Source organism: Amblyomma americanum, chromosome 1 (genome assembly GCF_052857255.1).
Source record: "Amblyomma americanum isolate KBUSLIRL-KWMA chromosome 1, ASM5285725v1, whole genome shotgun sequence".
NCBI classification, from domain to species: domain Eukaryota; kingdom Metazoa; phylum Arthropoda; class Arachnida; order Ixodida; family Ixodidae; genus Amblyomma; species Amblyomma americanum.
Genome location: NC_135497.1, coordinates 155535119 through 155562748, shown reverse-complemented (window position 1 = coordinate 155562748; position 27630 = coordinate 155535119). Strand labels below are relative to the sequence as shown.

Here is a 27630-nt window from a genome sequence, read left to right as displayed (position 1 = left end):
GTTGCCACTGACACGGGCGAGTGCCGAAACTCAGAAACCAAAACTACGCGGCCAGGTTATTTTTATGACCTAGTGACAGGGGCCCTCTGAACGTTGTCACACCTGCCGTAACGCCCACTTTGCACGGGTTACAGTGCACCATGCAATAGGCAGGATTTTTACACGATCGCTTGCCCTGTGTGGAATTGGTGCTAGCATCTGTAATAAAGAACAAGATCTAAACACAGGAAGATTCTGAAAGGAGGCATAACCTCTCTCTCTGAATCCCTTTTGAATTTCTGACCTGTGTGGCCGCTGCAACCGCTGTGCATCCTTTGTTCGTTTCGTGAACATTATCAGCCGCGTTTTCTCGGGTGATATTGCCTGCTTTGCGGCGCCGGTCACAGTCACTTTGGCATTGTGTTCTTTCATGTGTTAGTGATTTCAGTGCAGCAACAGCTACGGTGATGTTTGGTTTGGTGCTAGTGACTTTCAAAATTGTAAACAGTGCAGTGAGACCCACACAGATACGGTTGGAACCGCCACCTGTGTACACTTTCTTGGGAGCCACCGCTCATTTCGCCACTGTGGGTCATGAACTATGATTTAATCAATGCTGTTGACGAAGCAGTCATTATGTTTACTCCACAGAAGAGCCGGTCCATTTTGGGAACCGATTACACAGCTGTATGCAAACTGAATTCTATTGCTGTCGTATATACAGTCGAACCAGGATATTAGCGAACTTGAAGGGGATCACGAAATAGTTCGATATATTGATAATTCGGTGCATGAAGATGGCAATAGATAACCTTATCTGTGTAGTGCACCCACACTAGTAACATGCTGCCCACCCGCATACTGGCAGCACACTGCTCGCTGGGCGTTGCTATGCCAAATTCGCTTCACATAGAAGCCGGAGCGAACAGTGGTTTGGACCTAGCCACTGCCTATGATGATGATGATGATAGGTAGTTTGGTTTGGTTTATGGGAGTTTAACGTCCCAAAGCGACTCAGGCTAAGAGGGACGGCGTAGTGAAGGGCTCCGGAAATTTTGACCACCTGGGGTTCTTTAACGTGCACCGACATCGCACAGCACATGGGCCTCTAGAATTTCACCTCCATCGAAATTCGACCGCTGTGGTCGAGATCGAACCCACGTCTTCGTGTCAGCAGCTGAATGCCATAACCACTGAGCCACCGCAGCGGCTTGTTTACATAAATAATAAACAATTTTTTGCGAGTATTTATTATTGTAAGGTGCATTGTGCGTGCATTAAATTGTGTGCACTCACTGTGAGCAGAACGATCATCCTGTACAGCGTGAATTATGTACAGAATGCTGTACTTAAAATGTCAGCTATGCCGTTTGAAATGAAGTTAACACCTATAGTGTGTTGACACACGCTATGCGTATTGTACGTAATGCTGTAACATAGACATATGGTGTATTTTGAGAAGCACTATCTCTTTTCGACTGAAAGTAACAGGAAGTATATGTATAAAACATGCAAAATATACTCTCCATTCTCCATACACTGGCCCAGTGCTATGGTTACCACTGCTGACCAGCAGTGGACCAATTTTAGTGTGCCACAACAGCAAAGAAAGGGAATATAAAGACCTAAGTAAAGTGCTGCGTGCGATGGCATGCATAGCAGGTGGACAACAATAAATTCACCAATCTCCCCTAGCAGGCCTGATTTTGAGCCAGTCTTCATGTTATGAAGATGCCATGCGAACACCCACCGTGCCCACATATTGTCCGTTGTCATAGAGATTAATACGCCAATATTCCACCCCTGCCTGCAAGGAATGTAACTGAAAAGAAACTGGTGCTACCATCTGTAATACATGGCCAATGAGAGGTATAGGAGCTCTCAAAGTCACGACCACACTAGCAGACGACTTTAGGCTACGCGGTGGAGTCCCGCAGTTGGGAGAGGTATGTAGCGGAGCAGTACATCAAAAAAACACAACTATGTTACTTAATCCAATGGTACACTGCCTCACAACTGCCCTGGTTTTCATACTTTGTTAAATTTCTCCTTTGACGGAATGTAACTCCTACTGGGCAGACAGCCAGCTATGGCATGAATGTCAAGGAAACGACTTTTATTGGTTAAAACCGAATTTTTGAAATCAAAATTGGCATACTTTTATCGTTTTTTTTTCACAGTTTAAACTAAAAAGCCCAACACCTAGGCATGTCCCCTAGGTATGTGATATGTAGGGGTTAACGACCTGAAGAGACTCGAGCTATGAGGGACGCCATAGTGGAAGGCTCCAGATTAATTTTGACCACCTGAGGCTTTTTAATGTTCCCTGACATGGCACAGCACACAGGTGCCATTTGAATTTCACCACCATCCAAACGTGGCCATTGCAGCTGGGGTTGAACCCAGGCTCTCCACTGGTGAAAATGTTAGACCACAAACAGCAGGTAAGACTTCCGCTGGCTACTCTTGGCAGTATAAAGTTGAATGTCGCAAGGAAACGAACACAGGAAGACACAGAGACAGGAAGAGCGCCTACTACCAACTGAGTTTATTGTGGAAAACACCGCCTTTACACGCCAGTACATTATCAACTACAGTGCGTTATCATAGCCAGAACAAACTAAGAAGAAAAAATATATGTACAGAAAAAGATTACATTTATGCATAAAAGCCAGAGAATTACTACTCACAGAACAAGGCATGAAAAATTTACGAACATGATAGCAAGATTAAATGACTAGATCTACACATGACCATCTAAAAAATCCAGTTCCTACCCTCCGAGTTTGGCTGACGAAGTGCTTATGCACGTGGGCCCACCTTTCTGTGTGTGAAATGCTTCTGTAAAAATTACAAATGCACAGAAAGGTGGGCCCACGTGCATAAGCGACTCAGGCTATGAGGGATGCTGTAGTGGAAGGCTCAAGATAATTTCAACCAGCTGGGGTTCAGCAGCCGAGCACTATAACCAATGGGCCACTGCGCCGACTCATTGATACTATTACACATATACCCAGCAATTTTAGACAAAAGCATTCAACGGGAAACAGTTTATGAATGCAGTTTATTCACATGTTGTAAGATTCCACTATAAGAATCAATATATCAGGCAGATCTCCTGTCAGCAGGTTCGCATTGTTTTGATATTAACGTTGTTTTGTTATTACGTTTTTATATCGTCAAAGATGTTCCCCACTGGTTTCCTATAGCAGTCTTTAACTGCTAGATGCGAGTGACGGAAAAACTCTAAAAGAAATATTTCGCTGCACATCAGAAGAATGGACCATTCATTACCTTCAAAATTTACATAACAGTACCTTACATTATTCTAGTATTCAAAATTTTTGTCCAAGAATGTTGGTCATTATTATGCATAATACTAAAGGTTTTTTTGCAATGTAATTTTTAAAAAATGTCCACTCAGCTTAACTGCCCCACCACAACTTGTCAGCAACATACTAAATGGTGTACTGGCAGCTCACTCTGCTTTGTAGCTCCCACAGCACTGAACAGATATGGTGAGACATAGCATGAGAACTATGCATCCATATGTGATGAATGTAATCATGCAAAAAGTTACTCACGTGAAAACCAGACACCAGAAGTGTCATGAGCAGAACATAAAAGTTGGTGTCAAAAAATATGCTTTTCACTTCATCTGTGTCCTTAGTTGTCAGACCTACCGGGAGAAGCACACAGAATAGCAGCAACACTGAGCATCATGTCCAGTCTTCTCAAAATAAAAAAAAATAGCGCAATACAGTGTAACAAAAAGGTTTCAGTGCACATGTTGAAGAGTGCACATAGCCATGCCTGGCACCACCAATTTTACACTGGCAATAGTACAACACTACTTACACATTGGCACCTATTAAAATCCACTGCTTACTGCCTGAGAAAGCCTCCTTGAAACAACTATGCAGACCACAGGATAACAAATTCATGCAGAGTGAATGTCTGCAGCAGGCTTTGGACCTCGGCCCATATTCTGACTTCAATCCCTGCAGTGACACATACTTTGAAGTGCACGCCCTTAGGCTGAAACAGCAGATATATTTGTGTCTGTTCATATTCAAACAAATGCAGTCATACCATCTACACTTGTTTCCTCAGACTGCACAAAGCCTGGATCTTACCCCAGTTGAGTAAAGTGATTTTCAAACTCAAAGCACAAAATGCTAAAAAACACTAAAAACAAATGATATGTGCAGATAAAATATGTATGAATATTTCAATCTGTCAGCAAAAGAAACATCTTTGTGATCACTGCTTCTGGCTGCAGCTCTTATACAAATGCAGTGATGTCGTAGTACCTTAAGCGCCGATTTGGTGTGTTTGAATGAATAAGTGATTGCTCCAAAAAGGTGTGCCTCTGAAGTTGCAGGTTAATGTACTAAGGCAACAATGCTCATACAGCAAGCATTTGGTAAGACATTTGATTTGCCAGATCGAGTGCAATTAAACATCATGTTGCTCATTGACAGCTGGTCCAAAATGCTTTACTTCACAAACAAATATATTACAACTGCTTCTGCTGCTTCAGCCAATCAGTCGGCTCTTTCAGACAGCAGTCCTTACGGGGACCGGTCAGATTACAGATCATGCTTATTCTGTGCACTTGCACTCATGCGTCAACTGACCCTTTTTCTGATGGCAAAAAAAAAAAAAGCAAAGATGTCAAAAACAAAATGGACACTAGTAACAGTGAGGTTTTTTCTAAACCCCAATAATCACCCAAAGCACAGGGCTGGAACAACCCGGGTAGAATGATATGCAGTACTACGCTTTTAAAACTGATAATATTGAGCTGAATTGTTCACACTCTTAAGAAGAGACAGTTCTTCGGGGACTTGGAGAACATTTTTCCTATTTCAAAACAGTACTACTAATCTGCAGTAGCTATCCAGGGTGTCTACCAAGTTGACGTTTCCAAATTCCCCGAGTTCTCCAGGTTTTCCCTGAGTGCATTTGTAAAATTCAGAGACTGACACAGTACTTTGTTCTATGCGAAAACAAGCCGAAACAATGCCGCCTGATGGTATCACTCTCCAGTAAGCATGTTAAAAAATAAAAATAATTTAATCCTATTTGAATAGTAAGGAGTAAAGTTTATTTAATTTAAAAAAAGGGGAGAGATTGGCAAAATGCATAACAAATCGAATATCTTCGAAAATATGCTAAAACAAACTGCGAACTGAATTGAACATTTTCAAATATGAACTAAAAGGAAGATGCATGCGGAAACAAATATTTTCAAATGTGAGATATTTCTATCTACTGATAGTAACCACAATTGTGTGGGATCTGAACTTTAGCGTCACAAGTGCGATTCTCTCTCAGCAAGCCTATTCAGACGAACTGCAGATTATAGAAACCTTAGTTTGTAGAAGTGAAAGAGCAACAAACCTCAAAGTAACACAGGAAAGTCAACCTCAATTTCGTGCGCAACGCTTCAGTGTTGTTTCACTGCTTTAAAGGGTTTATTTTTGTTTGGATAAGCGACACTTGCATCTCGGCGTCAGCCGACACTGTTTTTTCAGCTCAAGCTCTTTCACAGAAGCGGCGGCACGCTTCATTTCCCGTTCCTTCCTCAGTGCATCGGCCCTTTTCTGCGCTCGTCCTCTCCAGCTCCTTTTTCCACTGTGCATTCGCCCCACGAACCATTTGGAGCATCCTCTTGGTCAGCTGAACGTTGGCAACTCCTCCTGCCGACATTACGGCGACATACACGATTCGCTGGGTGACCAAAGATTGCTCCTTCTGATTTTCAACAAGGCATTCCTTGTTAATAGAAAATCCCCGCTCATCAGATGCATTTCCGTGCGAACAAGACAGAATAACCTTCACAAATGTGAAGAGTTCTTTGTTCGAACCACAGATGCCTGCCCAAAGGGCATCCAGCCGATATGTGCTCCTATTGAAATTTTTCAATGCCACTTGCGTGGAGGCTAGGGGGCATAAATGCTTGTAGGACCTCATTGCCTGGTCAGGTTCTGTCATTCATTGGTGCTTCGTTACAACTTCAAGTGCATCATTTAGACGTCGTTTCCCGAGATCAGGAATCAGTGCACACGCGGGATCCAGAGATGACGATCCCCTCGCCAGCTTGAACCTCAACGGCGACTTCTCCGCGATCTTTTTGGCCCAGTTCATGAAAGTGGCACAGTCCTTTCTTAACCCTAGGATAGACGAATCTGGAAGTTTAGGGGCATTTCGTAGCGCATTCTTCGTATCAAACCCAAGGTCAATCTTGGGGCATCGCAACTATGTTCGCAGTACGGTCCATGCCCACCTTGATCAACTTAAACTGACTGTCCGCCGCCATTATTACTTTCTTTACTATTCTACGTAATAGCGATCGTAGAAGGTTCTCGAATGCTGTGCCAAAAAATAGAAGCATAGGCGAATCGGTCTGGAACTGAGCCAGGAACGGCTGCAGTTCCTCTGCGATGCCAAGCATAAAGGTTAGCTTTGCAGACAGCAGAGGATCGCGAATGGCTCTTTCGACCACGCACTAACTTGAGCTGGTCAGTCGGCTGCTCTCGTTTCGACACGACTCGACGCACATTTTTCGGTACAGCAGAATCTCAATAGCTCTTGAAATTACACAAACATTTTCAAGAGTTCTTGAAGGTATTGGTGAGCGCTGTCAAAATACGAAAAGGGACGAACACACAGGACGAAGCACTTTCTAACAACTGTTTATTCTCTGAAAAAACATGGCTATATACACATGATAACATGACATCATACACAGAAGAGGGAAGAACGCACGGCGCTGACAAGAGTGATAAGAAAAAATAATAAATAAAAATAAAAATGATCAAAACGTGCCCTTACAACAGCTGAAGATTAGTATTCTTGAGGTAGTTTAATTCAGTTCTCCCTCACATCACCGAAGGGGAGCTGACGCATTGCTTATCTGGAGTAACATGCATAGTGTAAGTTTCGATTATTTCGCGTACCCGCCTGTTTCTGGCCCGACCTATTACCTTGGTGCTTTTTAGCATCGCGGTGCATTTGCAGTGTGCACGATGTGGTGCCAGATTCCCGAATTGCGCAACTTGTTCGCATAATCTTTCATGCTCTCTAAGCCTCTTGTTCAGGCACCTACCCGTTTGCCCTACGCAGGTTCGTTGAGAGCTAAGCGGAATGCTATAAATGACGTTTTCATCATACTCAACATAGGTGACATTGTGTTTGACGTTGCACCCAAGTTTCTTTTTGTGGTCTTCATTCTCGTCGACCGTTTTTCACATTCCAATGCGCTGATTGGGGGCTGAAAAAACCACCTCAACTCCGGTACTTGTTAGCTGTCTTCCTTATTCTGTGGGAGATGTTATGAATGTACGGCATCACAACGCGGCATCCCTCATAGCTCGGTTTTTTAGTCTTATGGGACCCAGTAACTTCCCTTAGTAAGCGTTCAGCAATGCCGCCAAGTAACTGCTCCGGATAGCCGCTAGCCCTCAATCGGGAGACCTGGGTTTCCCCTGAGTTTTCCCTGCTTTTTTCCAGATTATCCAAATTCTGTGAGATTTCCCGGTTTTCACGGTTTTCACGGTTTTCCCGGTTGGTAGACACCCTGCTATTTCATCCTGAATGCAAAAAATATAAATGCTGGAGATAAAGCATGTACTTTCCCCGCATCTTCTCATCTCTGGTTCTTGGAGCACAACACCAAACAAATAACACCAACAACTGGTGATAGCGCAAGGGCAGCTTTGGCCAATAAGCGCCAGGGCACGAGGTGTTTTCTGTCCGTACAAGACGGGGGTCAAAGACCCATCTTCCAGCCACACCACTCCAGAGAAGCCAAGCAACAAGCCAGGGGAACGCTTGTACCCAAGGAAAAAACAGCATTCACTCAGTGGCACCAGGAATCGAAGTATGCACCTCCCACATGCGAGGCGGATGCTAAAACCACTAGGTGGCCACTGTGGTCGAAATATTAATACTAAAGGGGACTACAGCCTCAACAGCCCCTAGAACACACCTGCCACTATCATGCACCCACACATCCAAGTTGGCAGCTGAGCAAATGTTACATTTTTTGTGAAAGCAATATGAATTTCATGCATGGGTGCAATAATCCTGGCTATGCTCAGTCACAAGACGCCTCCCACAATCATGAATGTGGTGCACTAAAAATGCTCTCATTTCCATTTTTAAGTAGACAGTTCCTGCATGGTGACATAAGGCACATTGCAGGAGCTGCTGAAAAAAATTCACAGGATGGTTACAACTGTGTAACGCGAGATTCAGTGATAGCTGTGTAGGCATTTAGTTTTGGGGATATTTTGAGTTAGAAAAGATACAGTGACCTCATATCGCACTGATGTAGTGGTCAAATGATGCACCCCTGCAATGGCAGGCGGTTGTTCCAAACAGAGCCAGCCATAGGCTTATACGAACCAGGTTGGCCGTGACATAAGGTGAGTGCGTTAATGATCGGTGAGGGCATTAATAACATCCACCCGGTGGGAGAATGTCATTCATGCAGCCACTCGTTACGCCGAGGGTGGCGACTACGACGCGCAAGCCAGGGACAGGTGCCTAACAGTTATTGCTATAAAATGCTGCCACATGTACTATAAAAACTGGTTAGCACAGTCAGCCTTCTGTAAATCAAAGCACTAACACAACAACTTTGCATTACCATGGCACTACATGGCTAAACCTACAACACAGCTGTACCTTTCTTTCCTGCCAATGACAAAGAGGAGATTAAAATGTTATTATGATGACTTTGATAGACTAAGGAGGATTAGAGTAAACATGCAGTGATACTTGATGTGCAGTGATACCGTCAAAATAAAATTGCTAAACCTCTTTTTAACGAGAATAAAGTGGTACAGTTAAACCTGGCTGTAATGGACCTCTAAATAGCAAATTCCTCGATACTGCGAAGTTTCTCAATTCCCCAACACCGTCTCCATTGAAGCGCGCATGTTTGAGACCTCCATGTAACGAAGGTGCTGTGGTGATTGACCTTGACATAATGAACTCGATATGCCAACTATCTCTTCGCTTGTGCTCAGTTATGAAATTTGGCAGAAAAGTTTCGTGACGACAAAGCATGAACTGGCATGAGAGGAACGTCTACAATTGCAACGAGCGACCGTAGTTGACACGACACGCCGTTGGTGCATCAGAGCTACGTCGTACCACGTGGCACTACAACAGTTCAGGCTCAAAAGCAGCGAAAAATAATAGGACATAGCAAAAGAGACGCGGCACAAGCAATGCGCGCTCATCACTGCCGCGCGGTTGCTCGCGTGACTCCAGCATCGACGGCTCTCACCCGTCAGGAGCAGGGACGGTGGAGTGCGCCGGTGACACAAGGTGAAGAATCTTTCTTTGTGCAACAGCGGTGGGCAGACCGAGAGAGGAAACATGCGGGGAAGAAGCAGGTGCCTGCGCAGATGGCATGTGGCCGATCTGCTGGCAGCAGTGTGTGCACTCCTGAGCTCGGCCACTATGCCTCCGCGCTCTCACTCATAACAGCGCTGCGTGAGCCGCGATGGAGGTGATGGCGGTTGCTGCTGCCGCAGTCGCACTATCAGCGTGATCGCAAAACATTTATCCTCATTTATGACTTCGAGTAACGAGGCTTTCAATAAACGTTTTCATGGTGATTTCACCCACATTTATTTCTTACTTCCGTTCTGCATGGTACATTCAAGTCTTCTCGCAAAGTCTGCATGTAACGAATACCTGGATGCAACAAAAAATCCCCGCCTTTGTTCAATTTTGTCATATCCGGGTTTAGCTACTGAAATTCATCTGCTAAACCATTGCTTTGTTGGACAGAAGAACTTGACTACAAGCATTATATACTGCCCGGCTGTGCCAGCTGAGGGTAAACCCTAGTTGGCTAAGGATGCTGTCAAAACATTGCGTGACCTCTCCATTAAAAAAATTTTAATGCTAGCTCTTGCTCTCACTGCATGCTTAAAAAAACCATGCAGGGAAATAGCATTAGTTGCACAGCTTGGCTATTGTTCTTCACGTGAGTTTTGCCACAGAAATGGCTGCACTGGTTAGTTACTGGTCCTTTCTCAAATAAAAGAATATCTTCTCAGCAGTGCTTTAGCATCAACGTGACCTCAACACTTTCATACGCACCAATGCAGTGAGGCATTTGGCTTATGACCTTAGTGCCATTAACATGTATTTAGCACCCGGCTAAAAAAGTGTGCAATATGAGAATTTTCAACTGCCAAATAAAATCAGTAATGAGGGTGGTTTTAATAGAAATGCACAGAACATTACAATGATGTTTAAATGTATACATTTTAGTTACACTAAGATTCAAGCCTACTGAGATTCGATTTGGTTTATGAGGTTTAATGTCCCAAAGCGACTCAGGCTATGAGAGATGCCGTAGTGGAGGGCTCCGGACAATTTTGACCACCTGGGGTTCTTTAATGTGCACTGACATTGCAGAGTACACAGGCCTGTAGCGTTTCACCTTCACTGAAATGCGACCGTTACAGCCGAGATCAACCTCGTGTCTTTTGGGCCAGCAGTCGAGCCCCATACCACGGAGCCGCTGCGGCAGCCCCTATTGAGATTTATCAGCAGTTTAATAAACGACTATGCTTCACTGTAATTACTATTAAATGTGAACATTGTTTTGATGTACAAAGCACCTTTGGCTAGCAACTCAAATGTATTGAAAAAATGCCCTTACTTACTGAAAGGTCAATACTGCAAACATAAGTATAAAAGGTTTAAAGAACTCACCAAATGCGTGCATAGACTTCAGAGCTTCGTTGACAGTAACCATAAGTCGCAGTCGGCCAACAGACACTGGGCTAATAACTATTTTCAATGGCATTTCAGGAATGCTCTTGTTTACAGGCTGCAACATTGCAAAATTCATTTTCAGCTATTAGTGGTTAAAGAGTAAAAATCACACAGTCAGCTTGCTCATTTACAGGTGAAAAACGGCTGGGCGAAACCAGCACTGATGCAATAGGCAGCGAATAACACTGTGCCCATATATCCCATAACACTGTACGCACATCTAAAAATACTTCAGCATTTTCAGACATGCAACACTGCAATGACACAAGAGTAGTTTTTCTGCCATGAACAGTAGAATCTAAAGTAGTACGAAGGTGACTATCTACATGTTGGCTCAACCAGACTAACACTGAGTCCTTCTTTTAGAAATGGTCATCTGCTTTAATAGAAAGTGACCATACAGGCTAGAGGAACTTAACCTGCGCAATAGGAGAGCTTGAGTGTCTGTGCAATAAGAGCATCATAACAGCAACTATAACTAAAGCCATCTAAAGAATTTCTATCCGTGCTAGAAAAGAGACTACGAATACATTTATGAATAGCAAAACATGAAAAATATCTTGCCAGAACCTGAATTAAAATACTAGAATATTATTTCACCGAAGTTTTTTAGCAAAATTTTAAATACATTGTCTGCCCTCACACCCTGCATGTTGAACGAAAACAAGTACAGTAGAAAAAACTATAACAAAATAAACTTACTATAAAATCCTTTTCCCTTGTTGTAACATCAGTCATGTGGACAATAGGTACATATTCTCGTCGAGAAGTCAGTCTGAAGAGAGAGCAACCATCATTGTTTAAGTAATTAAGTTCAGGACTGGCTCTGTTCAAGAAATTAAAAAAATTATACATGTAGCATGGTATTCCTTTTTTCTTTTACCTTGGCTCCCGCCAAAAAATGATCACTTGCAGAACTTTCAAGGTCAGAGCATTTTGTTCAGTACATGAGTGCACATAAAACTAAAGTTACCAAGATGTTCTCTGCTGACTCTCGTGCCTGAACTCTTCCTAGTCCAACACTGAACACCTTGACAAATATGCAGTGAATAAAAGTGGAGAGACAGTGTCAGCCTCTTTGTAAAACCAGCGCGAAAGAAGAATGGGATGAAAGCAAGGGAACACATGCATCCTCTCCAACTTGCCCAGTTCGGCATCCTTGTGCAGTGTCAGCCTGCGTGACACCATTTCTGACCCTTATTCTTGCTCCTCTTGATGAAGAATACAGCCACTCCACTGCCTCTGCAGGTATTTTCTGGTATAGTTACAGACTTCCAGCTTCCTTCTTGCCCTTTTAATATAATGCCTACACGACAGCTGACATTTAAAATGAATCAAATGCTTTATCATAATCTATGAAGGACATGCATGCTCTCTTGCTTATCATTGAGGAAATCTTGGTTAGTTCCTTCTTCACATTTCTCTTTAACCTCAAGAATAACGTGAATATAGTCTGTTACGTAGTACATTACTGCCCTATTGGTCTATTGCCAAGTGTTTCCAATTAACTTCTATACCTAGTATTTTCCACTGCAACCCTCTAAATACTTCCTGCAGAGTTGCAGCAAGTAACGGCGGAAAAAGTTAGTCTCTTAGGCTGACGCCTTTCCCTATTAATATTGTCTCACTCCTCCTGTGGAAGACTATGTTGGTTTGTAGGCTCTATAAATACATTCTAGCAAACTTAGATAACCTCAACATAAATTAAATTGCTTCCTAGAAGGCTGGGAAGTTCCATTTTTCTTGGCCAGTTTGAAACTTAAATGGCGTTCCCTCTGCAAAGTGGTTTGCATACGCACTGTTTTAGAGCAGTCTTACATTTATTTTTTGTAGGCCAGTGATGCATATTAGAAAACAGGTGAGAAAAGAGCCGCTTATCAAAATGCTGACAGTTTCATAATGATGTCAATGTGTGTGCCATCTCGTGAAAGATGGAGGCATGGCAGAATGTGGTTTTAGAAAAAGGTAGGCGTCTGTCCGCGGGATCAAAGAAAGGACAGTAGAACTGCACAGGCTGTTTCTAAGTGACACACACTGCAAGATTAGATTAATTTGGGCCCAGAAAGATAGCATGCAATAAAACAATTGGTTGCACTGATTAAAGAAAACAATAGTGTGTACACAAAACCTGCACTAGTATAATTACCAGGACACTTGATGCAATTCTGAACGATAAAAGAGGTCACCCAGCAGCCACAGAAACAAAAACTGATTCAGGCATCGAGTATCATGTGCTACGGCGACATAGCACATTTAAGTGCCTCAACGAGTGTAACCCAGTTGATACACATGCCAAATACCCCCCGCTCAAAAAACAACTGACGCATTTACATTAGAGCTTGCTGACTGTACCTAAATCCCAGTATTCAAAAACATCATGTACCAAAAGCATGATGTACTAAGAAGTTTGTATACTGATGAATCTGCGCACTGCAACACCTACATACTGATACATATATCCATTAACAATACCATACTGATATGTTCAATACTCAAAGTGCGCGAATAAGTGAGACTTGATGTGACCAGTATCACCAGTTTGAGACTAGTCATATTAGCCCTTCTAATTATGCACATGAATCAAAGCTTGGCTTAGTTACTGTGTACAAAACTATTACTGTAAAAACCGGAATATAGGTCGAACTTTTTTTCAAAAAATCATGGCGAAAAGCAGACCCCCGTCTTATATACATGATTTTAGTTTTGATACCAGGGCGCCGCCATGTTTGCTTTACCCGAGCGCCGCCTACCGCCGACGTCATCATGGGTTGATAATCAGCAGCCCGTGGGCTGCAGACAAAACAGTGTGTAGTTTCTAGCAGTGTCATCCATCCGTTTTATTCCTGACAAGCCTAAAAATTGTGCGTGGGGGTTCACCTCGTGTTAATCCTCGTGTGTGCTGTGCCATTAGCGCCTGCAACAACCAGCAGGAGCAAGCGACCATGCTTCGATGGAGCGAACGATCAGCGTTGGTGAGTGCCATGCTCACAGTTCACGCGTGTAGTTTTTGTCGCTGGTTGCCTGTATGGCAAAAGTTGCACCGTGTTGCATGTTGGAAAAACAAAAGCGAAATGTGCTGAAACTCAAGATCACATAGATCAATCGAATATCTCGTTTTTCGTGGAGCACAGTTTCTAATTAACGCTTGCGCTGCCTGCTTGGACGTGGCGAGTGTGACAATTTAGATGCAGAGCTTACGACAGAGTACTCTGTTCACAGACCGAACATTCGGGAGACAACAGCGAGCTCTGTGACTGAAACGAATCCACGTCTGATCATTGCAGCGTTTGTTTGCGGCGATACGCGCGATAAAATTGAAATTCTCTCCCTCCTGCCGCTCGCGTAGGGCTGTTCATACTACGAGCGTTACAAGCCAGTTCACTGAAAACAACACGCATTCTTGCCTACTCTGCTCCCGCCAGTACTCACTGGCCCACAAATACCAGAAAATGTGTCATTACATGGACTGAAAGGTTGGTACACTAACAGAACGCTATTACCGCTTATTGACAGGCCGAACAGCCACACCTGCGTTGAGAATTCCAATCTCAGTCGGGTAGGGGCATCTTCTTACAGTGCATTCGATGCGATTTCCCGCGCATGCCGTATGTTCTTTCTTCTTACGTTGCCGTGGCTGCATTTTTGAATGCTCACTTTGCAGTTGGGTAAAAGTTCGTATCGCCGCTATCATTCATGCCATTGTGCAAATGAAGTTAGTATTTTTGTACTAACAGCATGTTTTTTTTTTTTTTAGTTGGCGATGCCCACATGCTCCCGATATTCGTGAACATGTGGGGTGGCGAAACGAAGTTGTGGCCACATTTGCGAAGTCTTTACATCTTGTACTGCTGAATTAAAACAGCTTTGCCAAGACCATCCAAAAGCTTGATCTCTTAAAATTATGTACAGGGTATAGTTTGGCAAACCAGGCGCTGTGCTTCGTTACGTGCCCGATATCAAGCACGGGCAATCGGTTTGCTTCTGTCTGCATTTCATTCACAAAACAAAATGCGCTGATGCGTAAGCTTGTTGTTGGTGCAAGTATTTTCTGTTTGCCAACTACGTCCACTACCAATGCAACTTGGGGCCGGCGGGAAAGCGGTGAAGAAACAGACATCGCAGACACGCTGAGACCTTTCCATAACATGGTGCGCGTACATACTTGCAGCTTTTTTTTTTACTTCCATCGACTATTGCCGCAACCGGCAATAAAACACTGATGTCTAGAGGACACTGGCTTTCCGTACAATATTGCAGCTTTTGTTGTACAGACGCAAACGCACTTGACCGGTGGCTAACCAGCCGAACGTTGCTCCGTGCGCCGGATTATCAGTCCAGGGGAGGACGCAGTGAACGTGTTTGAGAGTATTTCTCCCTCTCCTGCCTGCTCCTCGTAAAATGGTGTCTATCGGTCATTGGCGGAAAACTATGCAAGTCTTGCAACAATGGGCGGCTGAAGTCAACAGCCTTCATCACCATCGCCATCAACAGCAGCAACGTTGTGGCACCTCCATTTTGTGTTTCCGTTGTTGCAAGGCTATTTTGGTTAAAGGCTGCTTTTTCACATTTTGTTTCAAAATGAGCGAAACCCGAAGGCAGTTCACGGTTGCCTTCAAGCAAAACGCGACTGGGTACGCAGAAGCTCACGGCAACATGGTGGAACAGCGCAAATTTGGAGTATCTGAAAAGAGCATTCGGTACTGGCAGAGGCAGAAGCTGCGTATTACAACTTGCAGCAACCAGAAGGAAACATCATTCCGTGGGCGGACCACAGCGTATCCAGAATTGGAAGGAAAGGTTGCGGAGTTCATCCGCGAGCTGCGTGCAAGATCGCTGCCTGTGACTGCCGAATGCATCCGCGTGAAAGCAGTAAAGTCACGGCACGGAGCGGCGAAAGAAGCGGGAGTAAGCGCATGGGTACACATGCGCGTACCTTGTTTGTTTTTGCCGCTCCATGCCGTAATGATAAGGTGCTGACAAACACGCGGATCGATGGGCACGCGATACTGTTAAAAAAATTGGCCAGGTGTACATATGAGCAGCATTTAAATGAGAACAAATACTGTCACCATTGTGCAACCTGTTGAATCGCATTTGTTTTAAGGTAAGGGTGACTTTCAGTACTTTTTCCATTGAAAAAGATTTTTTAAATTTTTAGAATTGGTTAGTTGGGGGGTCGACCTATACTCCGGTCTGACCTATAGTCCGGTTTTTATGGTACATTTGCTTACTACAGGAGAATCGCGATGATAAGATCCCGGATGAAAGGAATTTCTGGATGACACGAATTCGTAAAATGCCCTGGCCAGAATGCACTGTGTGCAATGGGCAGAATTTCGGATGTTATGAACCCCTTGCCCCACTGTGGATGATACGAATTCGCAAGTTGTGACTGCACCCTCGAGTAACAAGTACTTGCTGCCCAAGTAATGCCGACGCCGGCATCACCGGCTGCGCTGTGCACATCGCTGCGAGTAGTGAGAGGGGGCGCGCGGTCTGTACATTGCCAATGTCACCATCACCAGTCACGTAGTATGCGCAGCGAGCAGTGAGTGGCGGCATGCGAGTCAGCGGTGGCACACAGCCGTAAGTAAACCCCGTCAGCCAAAAACATATCTGCGCAAATTCTGCATACAAATTTTTTTCATTTTGAACTATACGAATATTTTTCGTGACCCCGCGAGATTTGTATGATTGAGATTCTACTGTACAGCTTCCATAACAATTCCTGTTATGAACAAATCTAGTAATGTTGGAAACCTGGTAGAGACAGCCATGAAAAGAAAAGAAAAAAATGACCTTTACAGAGTCAAGTAAGTCATTTCTATGTAGTTTGGTCGAATAGGCTGCTTAAGAAAATATGAAATGTTCTTAATGCCCGACACTGAGATTGTCCAAAAAATAAGCTCTCACAAGTTACACTTAATACATTCATGGCAGCATAATGTTTTGCCATCTTCTAACCACCACAAGTGCAATAAACCCTACGCCAACTGAAAACATTACACTTACTGAAGCAAGTGGGCTATTTCACCAGGAATCTGGTTTGCTTTGATGGGGAATGGGTCACTCATGATATTCACCTCTACCTTGGGGTTCCAGTGAGTGATTGGATTGCTTTCTTGCATTCCTGATGGCTGTGCCTGAGAAAATGCCAAAATAAAATGGCCACTGCATTCACTCTCACACAAGTTTTGCAAAAGCCAAGTTTCTTTTCTGTCAGAGGTATGAACACTAACAATAAGCATTATTTTTCTGGCATTTTTGTCAAAATAATAGGAATATAAAACACATTATAGGGACACTGAGGACAACTCCATCCAACTTTTGTTTTTGGTAAAAATTGATATTGCAGCTCCTTCTCAGTATGCTAATAATTTTCTGGTGGCAAAAGAGAATTTATTGCCAAAAAAATTACATTTACTAATCTTGCCACCGGTTTCAAACTTGTGACATCTACGCCAAAAAGGTTGCCATGATCACTGTTTTGATTTGAATGGTGGTGTAGCCTAGCCTGTCTTACCCACGACCGAAAAAGTAAGTAGATGCTCACAATTTACTTGCCAAATCGGCCGGTGATGGCAACACCATTTAGTATTTGGCCTTTCCTAGTTTAAAAGAGCTCCGTTTTTAGCAAAGTAGCGTTTTTGCCGTTAGAATGCGGTATTCTACCGATACAGTCAAACTTCAATTTGTCCTCAGTGTCTCTTGGCTGCACAATCAACAAAACCACAGCCGGAACTAGCAAACATAGAGCACCCCCATGGAGCAATAGGAATTTCGATACCGGGCGTCGCCTAGTTAACCTCCCTGCCTCTCAGCTCGTCTTACTCTCTCCCTCTCTCTCTCTCGATACTTTTGGCAAAAGCTACTCTATGTAAACTAATAAAACAGCAGTCTAATTTTTATGGTTGTAAACATGTGGTATATAATATATATAGGGTTTTACGCCCTTAACCTACTTGTGGACTACGAGAGATGCCTTAGTTAAAGGGCTATAAGCTGATTTTGACCACGTGAGGTTCCTTATTGTGCACTGAAAAGGCATACGCAAAGCACAGGCACTTTTGCATTTCATTCTCCATCAAATTGATATCGCCATGCCACAGCAGATTGCCACAGCCATTCAGCCACCATGCTGGGTATGACAGTAAACAGTGTCATTAACACGAACCAAGGTTTAAAGGAAACTTTGTAGATGGAGAATGAAACTTTTTCGGCTATTGCCTAGTGTAACCAATTTTATTCTTAACTTCAATCTTTTCTAATTAACTCTTCCTTACCATGCCTATTGAACATTGTTAGCCCACTAACGATGACTTCCATCATCAAATTCGAAACCTTTTGCGTTGTTTACAGGCACTCTGCGCTCCTGGCTTGTAGTCAGAGAACCAAGGTGTCGTTTCCAATGTAGTTTTCTTTTTTCCACGAGGTAGCACTTTTTTAACATGCTACGAATACGCGGTACGGTGCTCATTGCTCGCCATGTTGCCCACTAACGACTAATTCACCACTCGACTTCGAAGCCTTCCGTGTTGCTTCCAGGCATGCTGGTGTCTGGCTTATAGTTGGAGAACTGAAGTTTCGTCTCCAATGTAGTTTTATTTTTTCCTGTAAAGCACGTTTTTTGAGCGTGCTTCTAAGATGTGGTATCGTCAAACTTGCTTGGCAGCCTCCACATGTGCGACGCACGCTCTGAAAGGTTGTAAATCGCAGAACTTTGCTTCGTCTTTGAATGATTTTAGAGACGGTCCGAGGAGCAATGAGTCTGAAGATACTGCCTTTTTATCGGGGTTCAGTTCTGACATCAGGGACGATAGAAAACATCCTGGAACACAGGCGGCCACGCTCCGGTGCCCAATTATACGGTTTTCGGTTACTGTGTTAGAGAAAGAATACTACTCAAGACAGAACAACTTCGATTTTTTCACAACTAGTGGTCAATAGAATACCAAACACTGCATATTTCAGAAAACTCTAGAAGATTTTTTCTTTTTATATACCAGCGTGTCTTTACAAGTTTTGTTCAATTGTTTCCTAAAATCCTGTTTTTGGCAAATAAAATTTTTTGTTGCAACACGCAGTTCCTTATTTACACTTATAAGCCTAGAAAGCACATTTATTTAGCTTTGTTTTTGTGTATCGCATTAAATTTTAGATGCAATAGTTTTTACAGAAAAAAATGAAACCTAAAAAAAGCGGCAATTTTCCCCATTGTAAGGAAAGAGTTAATCACTTATGATTAATCACTTCATCTTCAATGCAGTGGACATATGTGAAAAGCTGCCCTTGTAAAGGTGTAGACTGCAATCAAAAGAATGTAAAAATGGCATTACTACTGAGAAAATAACTTCGAAACTGCACAGAACTTGAGTACTACAGTGTACAAACCGTAACCTTGCCATAAACATTTAAGATTTCACACACTTTTTGCATAGAACAGAAAACACTCTCGAAATAAAGCTGTGGACACAGCAGTTACGCTGCCAGTGGCTTCTTCCGTGGCACTAAAACTCTGACATTAATTTTTGCATGTCTCCAGTGGCATAAAACAAAAAGAAAAGAAAAAGAAGTTCGAAATACTTCTACTTGCTTTTAACAACTGCGAACAATACTTTATAAATTAAATTTCCACAGCATGCACCAGTTTTATATAACCTTTTGAAGTTTTTGTACATAATTGTGTACAGGTTCCCATACAAGTTTTCGGAACACAAAAACCCCGAAAATGCTGGATTTCTTCATTGCCTGGAAACCTCGCCTGACAGTGACGGGTGCACTGTGCTCGTCATGCAGAGAGGTACAAAGCACACCCTTCAGTTCATGGCTGCATGCTTAGACTGGCAAATAATTAAGGTTTTCTTGCTTTTCTGTGTATCAGAAACTTCTGCACGCACGTGTACATTGCGAACTGAGAGTTTTTCTGAGAGAGTGCAATAGCTAGCAATGATTTCTTAGTTTCATGCTTATTTACTATAGCTTAAACAGGGTGTTTTTTGATATCAACTAACGAACGCAGTAAATAAAATTTCTCAAAACAGTGAGCCTGGTAGCACATTCTCAGTCATTTTTGTGCACACAGGTTTTGTCCCAGCAATAATTTTTTTTTTTCTGAGTTGCTAGTGATACACACATCTCCAAAATAAACAATATGGATGCCCTGATCCCAAGATTACTCATTAGACAAATTCTGGTGTTTCAATGTTATAATTTCTAACCATTGTGGAACTTGTTTCAAAACTTTGTACATGGCCATAAAACAATTACTGTTGGTGTTTTTCATTGCAGACTAGACTTGTCTTTCTTGAGAGCAGCATGAACTATATAGACAAAAAAATTAAATTTCTCAGAAGAAATCAAAAACGGCACCTGAAAGCGTTAAGCAATCAGCTCACATGAACTGCACCACCCTCTGTATGTGTGTGACCATGGACACGCACGTTCACACACATATACGAAGGGTGTTTGATAAGTGCTGCCTCCTGGGCTATAACTTTTTTACTTGAGCAATGGAATCAAATGATACTGCAACTAAATGAAAACTTAGAACATTACTATTCCCAAGACCACAGAACTCTTTGATAGAGTGCCCACCAGCAGAGATGCATTGCTGTTACTTCCGCCTTAGTCTCTGCATGCTGTCATATAAGAATGAGGGTGGCTGTTTTACCTCATCCACCTTTAAGCTGTCCCTCGTGCCATCAATTTCTGGCTGCTTCGCAAGATGACAGATTTGAAGGTTACATGCTTTGCCTTTGACTAAGAAGGTCACCAGTGCACTACACCACTGGTGTTTTCCAACAGCCTCTTTCATTTTTTCTGTGATCGCTTGCAAAAGACTAGCACATGAGAGGCGGAGGTGCATCACTGCTAGTAGGGGACTACACTGAAAAGCAATGTGCACCTGGGAAAGAGGACATTATAAACTTTCATCTAAAAAACATCTTTCAATTCAATCACTACAGCTGCAGTCAAGGAGACAAAACTTACTGTACATTTCCTGTACATGTGCTTGCATGCATGTACCAGATCTTGCATGTGTTGCAAGTTCTGATACAAGAGCAGGTACTGCAACATTCCTTCCACATAAAGCTAAAAATTCTGCTTATTTCATTTCCCATTTGAACACATTCTTTTAGCTTAACATAAATGCCAACAAAAATGCACTACGAAAGGAAGAAATAATAGTATGATTGGTGCCATTATGGAGATATATCAGGCAAACTCACCTGTGCATCTGATTTCAAAGCTCCAATAAGCTGGACCTCTTCACCAGTCGGAACCAAGTAACGTGTAAGAGGACTACTGCTTGTGCTGACAGCTGATATGCTTATCACTTGTTCCAGTGATCTCACCGGCTCCTTCTTTTTTCTCTCCAACAGCAGCACATAAGCATCTAACGTGCCATTGCGTAATGTCCTCCGTGGGAGTGTCACATTGACATTTCTGCCATTTTCAAACAGAAGAGCTATAATCAGTGTGCTAATTCAGGGTTTAGGCAAGGCTGACAGTGTACTGCCTTTGTCGAAAGTTCCGAACCCAAGGGGTTTGCTTCCAAGCCATGTAGTGAGAATCTTGTAGCACCTGGGAATCTTAAGGTTGGAGGGGTTTAAATGAGACTTTCTCCCACCTTTAACAGATCTGGAGTGCTGGTGAACAAGTCACACAGCATAGCCCAGAATTAAACTCTTTAAACTCTATACTTTCGACAAAGGGGTGTACATGCAGAGCCAAAAAAACCCCATTGCGTTAGCCCCCATCAGCAGTACTCACATCATAACTATAGTGAACTAGATAGGGGTAGTGGGGCGAGGGCGAGCGGCGCGCCGAGGCCGTTTGCACGGACACCGGCAGGCGGTGCTGCTGCTCCTTTCACCTGAAGCAGGCTGGAGTCGCACTGTGCGCACTATGCGCGCTTGCTTGCCGCAAAGTTATCCCACTCAACAGGTCAGTATACTCACGATGGCCATGTTCAACAATACTGAATGCGTACCATGGCAGCGATGTCTGCAAAAAAAGTCGCCCATCAGAGGCCAAGATTTGCCTCCGACAAAGCTTGCGCAGCTGAATGCGGCTACAAAGCACAAACGGCCAGTCTATCAGATTAATTCATTGTTGTTGGAGCCATTTGGTGCTGTGGATTGGTTGCAATTACTTAGGGTTCTGTGCTATGCACCGACGCTCCCCATGTGCTTATAGAGCCACAAGAGCATACATAACCACGTACTGGTGCGGGCGGAATAACAGACCACGCTTCAACGCTCAAACCGTTCTGCCGCGTCATGTAACAGAAATAGAAAGGTTTCCTCCCTTTATGTGCAAAAGTAAATTTTACTTGTATATGCGTGACACATATATTAATTTTCGCCAGGTAAGACGTAAAAAAAAACTTTGACCGCCGGCGCGTAGTCCAGACTATTGTTTGCCCGCGACATACATAGCGCGCAGCGGTTATTGCATTCCTCCAATTAATGCAGTCACTCTGGCCGGGATAGTGGCTGGAAAAAATTATGCAGATGATGCACGAAATTACTCCGTAAACTAGTGCTTCAATCGACTAACATAAGGATAGATTGCTCTAAACCCTGTGCTAAAACTAAACTCTCCAGCATTGATGTATTTTGCACAATATTTGCTTTGCACTGCATGATACCTCGCACAAAATATGAAGGAGACACTTAAGCTCCGCGTTAAAAATATGAAGCGATAGCATAGTGGGTTAATTCTCACATATGCAGAAGGTCATTTTCTGCTTTACGTTCATAGATCTCTGGGATTCCTTGTGCCTCTCCCGGCGCAGTGGTGCAGCAGTTAGGCAATGCGCCACTGCCCTGCGATGCCAGGTGCTCCCAGCGGTATAGGCCTTGTGGGGCCCAGGTTGTTCTTCCCGAGCGACCAATCACTGATTTAACTGCCACCTGCCATGGTGGGCAGTCTGTTCATTATCCGATGGGCAAGTTGTGACGCCGCCGCAAGGTCATGTGACCTATAGGTGGCCCACCTGCCTCCTTGTTTGTTCTCTGAGGACCACCTGTGAAAGCCATGCTCGTTATTTTTGTTCACAATACCGACGCCGGATTTTCTGGCGAACAAGCCGGCCTTTCACGCTAAAAGGGCAGACTTTTGAGCACATAAAAGGAAACTTGTGAGTGTCACAGGCAGCATTATTGAAACAGGGAATAAGAGCCACAATATATTGGATGCTGTTGGTATAGAGTTCTGATGTGCTGATGGGTTCGGGGAGTATGTTATGGCGCTGAAGTGAAACTGTATAATCTCTTGATGGGTGCATATGTCGACCCCATTCACACTGATGAGTGCACTTTTAGGCATGTAATGCCATTAAACGTGCCCGTATGGCATGTGTGCTGCAGTGTTTTGTCCTCCGGAAGGGGGATGCCTGCAGTATACCAACATTTATAGGAGATATGGAATTTACCTCGCCAAAGCAATACGTGGGCTATGAGCGACGCCACAGTGGATGGCTAAGCATGAATTTAGGCCAGCGCAGGGGTTCTTCAACGTGCAATGACACTGAACAGTACTTGGGTGCCTTACTTCCGCCTTCATCAAAACGCGTCCACAGCGGCCAGCCGGGGGATTAAGTTTCAAAATGCTGTTTGCCACGTAGCCTGTGGCAAATCGAATAAAATCATATCTTCTGAACATCTCTACTAATATGTTCCTTGGCAAACACTGTGAGAACAGCTTGACAGCCATACTAGGGCTTTTTGAGCAGATGACGGAGCATGAAAGTGCAGAGGATAACCAAAGAACATGTGCGAGGGATACTACGTTTATTTCAATATATCGTCGCTAATTTTTATTCCACACTAGGACGAGTTGCTGTGAGCTCATCGAAACCTCGGCAAGCAGTTTTCAAGTTCATTAATTGAGCTTGCAGGTTATGCACGCAGATAACTGTATGCCACATATATATTTTTTCGAGTAGTTTTTATTGATGAAAAAAGAGCGCCAGAAATATCAGCGAATATCCAAACTGGCTGAATTGTGCATATTGTAGAACAATTTGTTCACAATGTAAATTTTTAGAAAGTTTTTACTGAGGCCAAGTTATATGCTGCGACATTTTTCTTCAAATCTGTTCTTGCAGGAGAAGCGTTTAATACTCTCATCTTTTTTAAAAAAGTTTAGGATGAAGTGAATTTCCGCAAGCCCTTGAATTACATTCAGTGTCTCTCATCTCGTAATTTTATCTCTGTATACTGCACACACACACAAAAAAAAACGCGAAGCATACACGTGAAACTGCAGGCAACCGGTAAACATGCCACTGCTCGCGGCAGGATGCGATACGCGGCTTTCAGGTGAAAGGCGCACTAGCGCCACCACGCGGCAGCTCAATATTTCTGTGGTTTTCGCCTCAAAGATGCCGCTGCTCTCCGGCCTCCCTCGCCCCACTACCTCTATCTAGTTCACTATATCATAACACAAAAGAATAATAATATATACTACTGCAGAGCATAAGTGCCAGCACTTACATGATGCTATACTATTAAATTTCTAAGCTGTTTAATGAACTTCAATGCTTTGTTGATTTTTCTGAGCAAGACTATCAGTGTGATATTCCTATGTGCTATTGAGAGGATTAATGAACTTCATAAAAGTCGCTGAAGATAATTACTTGTTTCTTGCATTGATTTTGAGACTACAATATCAAAAATGGTCAAAACTTCAGGGCTGCTTTTTAGAGCGCCTGACACTATTGTACTGTATTTATGGTTTATGAGGGGTTTAAGGTCCCAAAGCGACTTAGGCTATGAGGGACGCCGTAGTGAAGGGCTCCAAAATTTTGACCACCTGGGGTCCTCCAACATGCACTGACATAGCACAGTACACGGCCCTCTAGTTTTTTCCTCCATCGAAATTTGACCACTGTGGCTGTGTTTGAACAAGGTCTAAATATAACATATTTCGATCTTTCTTATACCCAACCTCCACATATAGCTTTAAATGTAATATTTAATTTAACTGCAATAAGCCCCACGTAGATATTAAAATGCCAGATTTTATTATTAAAGACATCATAATGATATTTGGTGTGTATATGTATTCTGCCTGTTTTCAAAATATAATTAGTTTCAGTCAGTATATCTCAATTAGTTATCGTATTATAAAAAAATAACTAAGCCAAATTAGTAAATTTCATGCGGGTCATTAAAACACTTTCCCTGAAATGTTTTCGGTTGCGACTGATATAAAGCTATAGCCAAGGCCTTTTATCTGGAGCTATGCTGCCTACATTAATGCGAAAGCATTTCTTGGCTCATGAGTGGCGTCACCGGAAGCTGTGGACAGGCGCTATGGATAAAAGTTGTGGACAGAAGCTGTGGACAGAGAGTGTCCACACAAACTGAAAAACAATATGAAAAGAAAACAGCAATGTAGGTTATAATCGAACCCGGGCCTCCGGAGTGCGAAACGGGAATGCTTCTACTCCGCCACGACAGTTCAACGTTTGAAATTGAATAAAGGCAAGTCTAGTGAATGCACAGATGTCTCAGAAACGTAGCTTCAAGATATGTACTGAGGCGTACATGAGTAATTATAAGCATCTAAACTACAGATGTATGTTTCTGGTAAATTTCATCCGTGCCTGGAGTGCAGTCGCAGCAACATCATGCGGGAACCCATTGAAACCCCCCCACCCCTAGCAATTTATGGCGCTGGTCCACCAGATGGCACGCGTGTAGGTGAGATGGCGGACGCGCATGAGGGAGCAAGAACATGCTGTAAGAGAAATGCTTTCGCATTACTGTACCTAAGCAGTCTTCAGAGCACCCCTGGAATTTTTGTTGTTGAGGTGCATCATCACATAAAAATGTTCAATTATATCCAAACACCACACTTGATAAATATACCTAAACGGGCGACATTATAGTTTACAAAATTTTATGTTAGACTGAGCCATTAAAAAAATAGCATAGCTCCATAGTTTAGTTTTTTCTGAATTAAATGGTATAAGATTAATTGAAATTGCACCATAAAAACAAACAATGAAAAATTCCGTAAGACTAGTCGTGTCGGCAAAAACATGAAGCAGAGAAAATTGCACTCAAAGTGCGCGCGCCAGCCATTAGAACGTTGTTGTAAAGGCTTCAGAAAACAGCAGAATGCGGACATCCCAAAAGGATCTTAAAATAGTGAGTGATAGCAGGATGTAGGGAAGAGCGTCAGCTTTCGAACAAAACCAAGATGGCAGCCATCGGGAGACGTGGTCGCGAAGTTCTGCCGCATTTATGCCACACAACGTAGGCGTGAAATATATTGATTTTTTAGTTGCTGGAGGTTAAATTAGACCTAGAAACTTTTTAGGCGGGTACTTTAGAGTGTACTGAACCCGAATATGGCATTTTTGCGAAATAGAAATTTTTACATTTTTTTTACCATTTCAAGACCCGCGTCTCTTCTAAATCTACTGTATTATCCAGGGACTAAGTCACTGTTTTTAGCCCCTTTACCTGTACTCAAACACTGCCTGTAATGAAGTTGACACGGCAGCTGAAGCCCTTATAACTGGTGGCTACTTGTGACTATAAATTACACTTAAATGCAGGCGCACCAACTTCACGGCATGTAGATACAGCATATGCACACAAAATGTAGGTGACCTCTAGGTACCGTACAGCAGTCCATTTTCAGTTACAGAGAAGAATTAGATTAGTTCCAATATACAATTTCACAAAACTTCACAAACTGTATGGCTGCATAGGTATTAACTTACTTCTCTTGATGTTCAGAAATGTCGAACTCGTCTTCAGACCATAGCACAGCTAAATCACTTGCTCTCCTGACACGCTTTGATGTAGTTATGCAGAAGAAGAACTGCAGAAAAAAAAAACACAATGAGACATTAATGTACATGCTTTTTTCATAACTCAAGTATCTAACATAACATAAGGAACTCTGAAAACAACAAAAAAAATTACCAACATGGCTACTTCTTCGACCATTTTAGGTTAGAGGGTCCATCAAACAGTTTTTAAGGTAGCTATAAAATTCCTGCATTATGTAAAGTAAAGGCCACTGAGCATTCATGCTGTACATACAAGTACTCAAAAGCGAGCCAATAATTTACAAATTCTTTTTTTTTTCAAATATTCACAATTCCATGGTATGCGGTGATGCCTGCTGCCAGTTTCTTGTTAGACTCCTGCCTTAAAGGACTATGGACACCTAATTTTATAGCGTGTTTTCTTCTGTCAAACAATGCAACAGACATCAGAATACATGGATTACCAGGTGGTATTTGCCTACAACCTCTAAAAAATTCATAATTGAATTTCTTCTCTCATGCTGTTTCAGTTTCGGTTTCATTGACTGAACGACGACTGTGACGTCAAGTTGATGTTTTGGTCATGTGATCCACTAGAAAAACTGCAATTGCTGATATGTAGTTTTAATTTACTAAGACATTTAATCCAGCCTCTTTCAAGACCTGGAATGACAAAAAATGACCTGTCAGCAATTAAATTAGCTTTTCTAGTGGATCATGTCACCAAAACATCAACTTGTCGTCGTTCGGTCGACGAAACCGAAACTGAAACAGCGTCAAGAAGTTCAATTATAAATTAATTAGCGGTCGTACACGAACACTACAAGGCGCTTCATGTATACGAATGTCTAACACATCATCTGAAAGTAGAAAACACGCAAGCAAAAATTTCGTGTCTATAGTCCTTTAAGGCGTTGTATGGCTCCCGTGGCATTAGATGTGAGGGGGTTGTCATTGGTTTGCCAAAAACTGCAGCAATGTTTGTAAATGAAGCAGGTGAAGAAGGTATGGGGCGGCACAGCAGGACACAAGGACTGGAGACG

General features: G+C 42.9%; 1 protein-coding gene across 1 annotated transcript in view; it reads right to left on the bottom strand.

The window, feature by feature from the left end:
• Positions 1-27630, bottom strand: part of LOC144113991 (lipid scramblase CLPTM1L) — a 70477-nt gene that overhangs the window by 39937 nt on the left and 2910 nt on the right. Inside the window, exons 3-8 of the mRNA XM_077647413.1 lie at positions 26537-26637; positions 21021-21237; positions 16804-16934; positions 11494-11566; positions 10729-10846; positions 3564-3658 (exon numbers count right to left, since the gene is read on the bottom strand). Coding sequence (XP_077503539.1) covers positions 3564-3658; positions 10729-10846; positions 11494-11566; positions 16804-16934; positions 21021-21237; positions 26537-26637 — 735 coding nt within the window. The remainder of the gene's footprint in view (positions 1-3563; positions 3659-10728; positions 10847-11493; positions 11567-16803; positions 16935-21020; positions 21238-26536; positions 26638-27630) is intronic.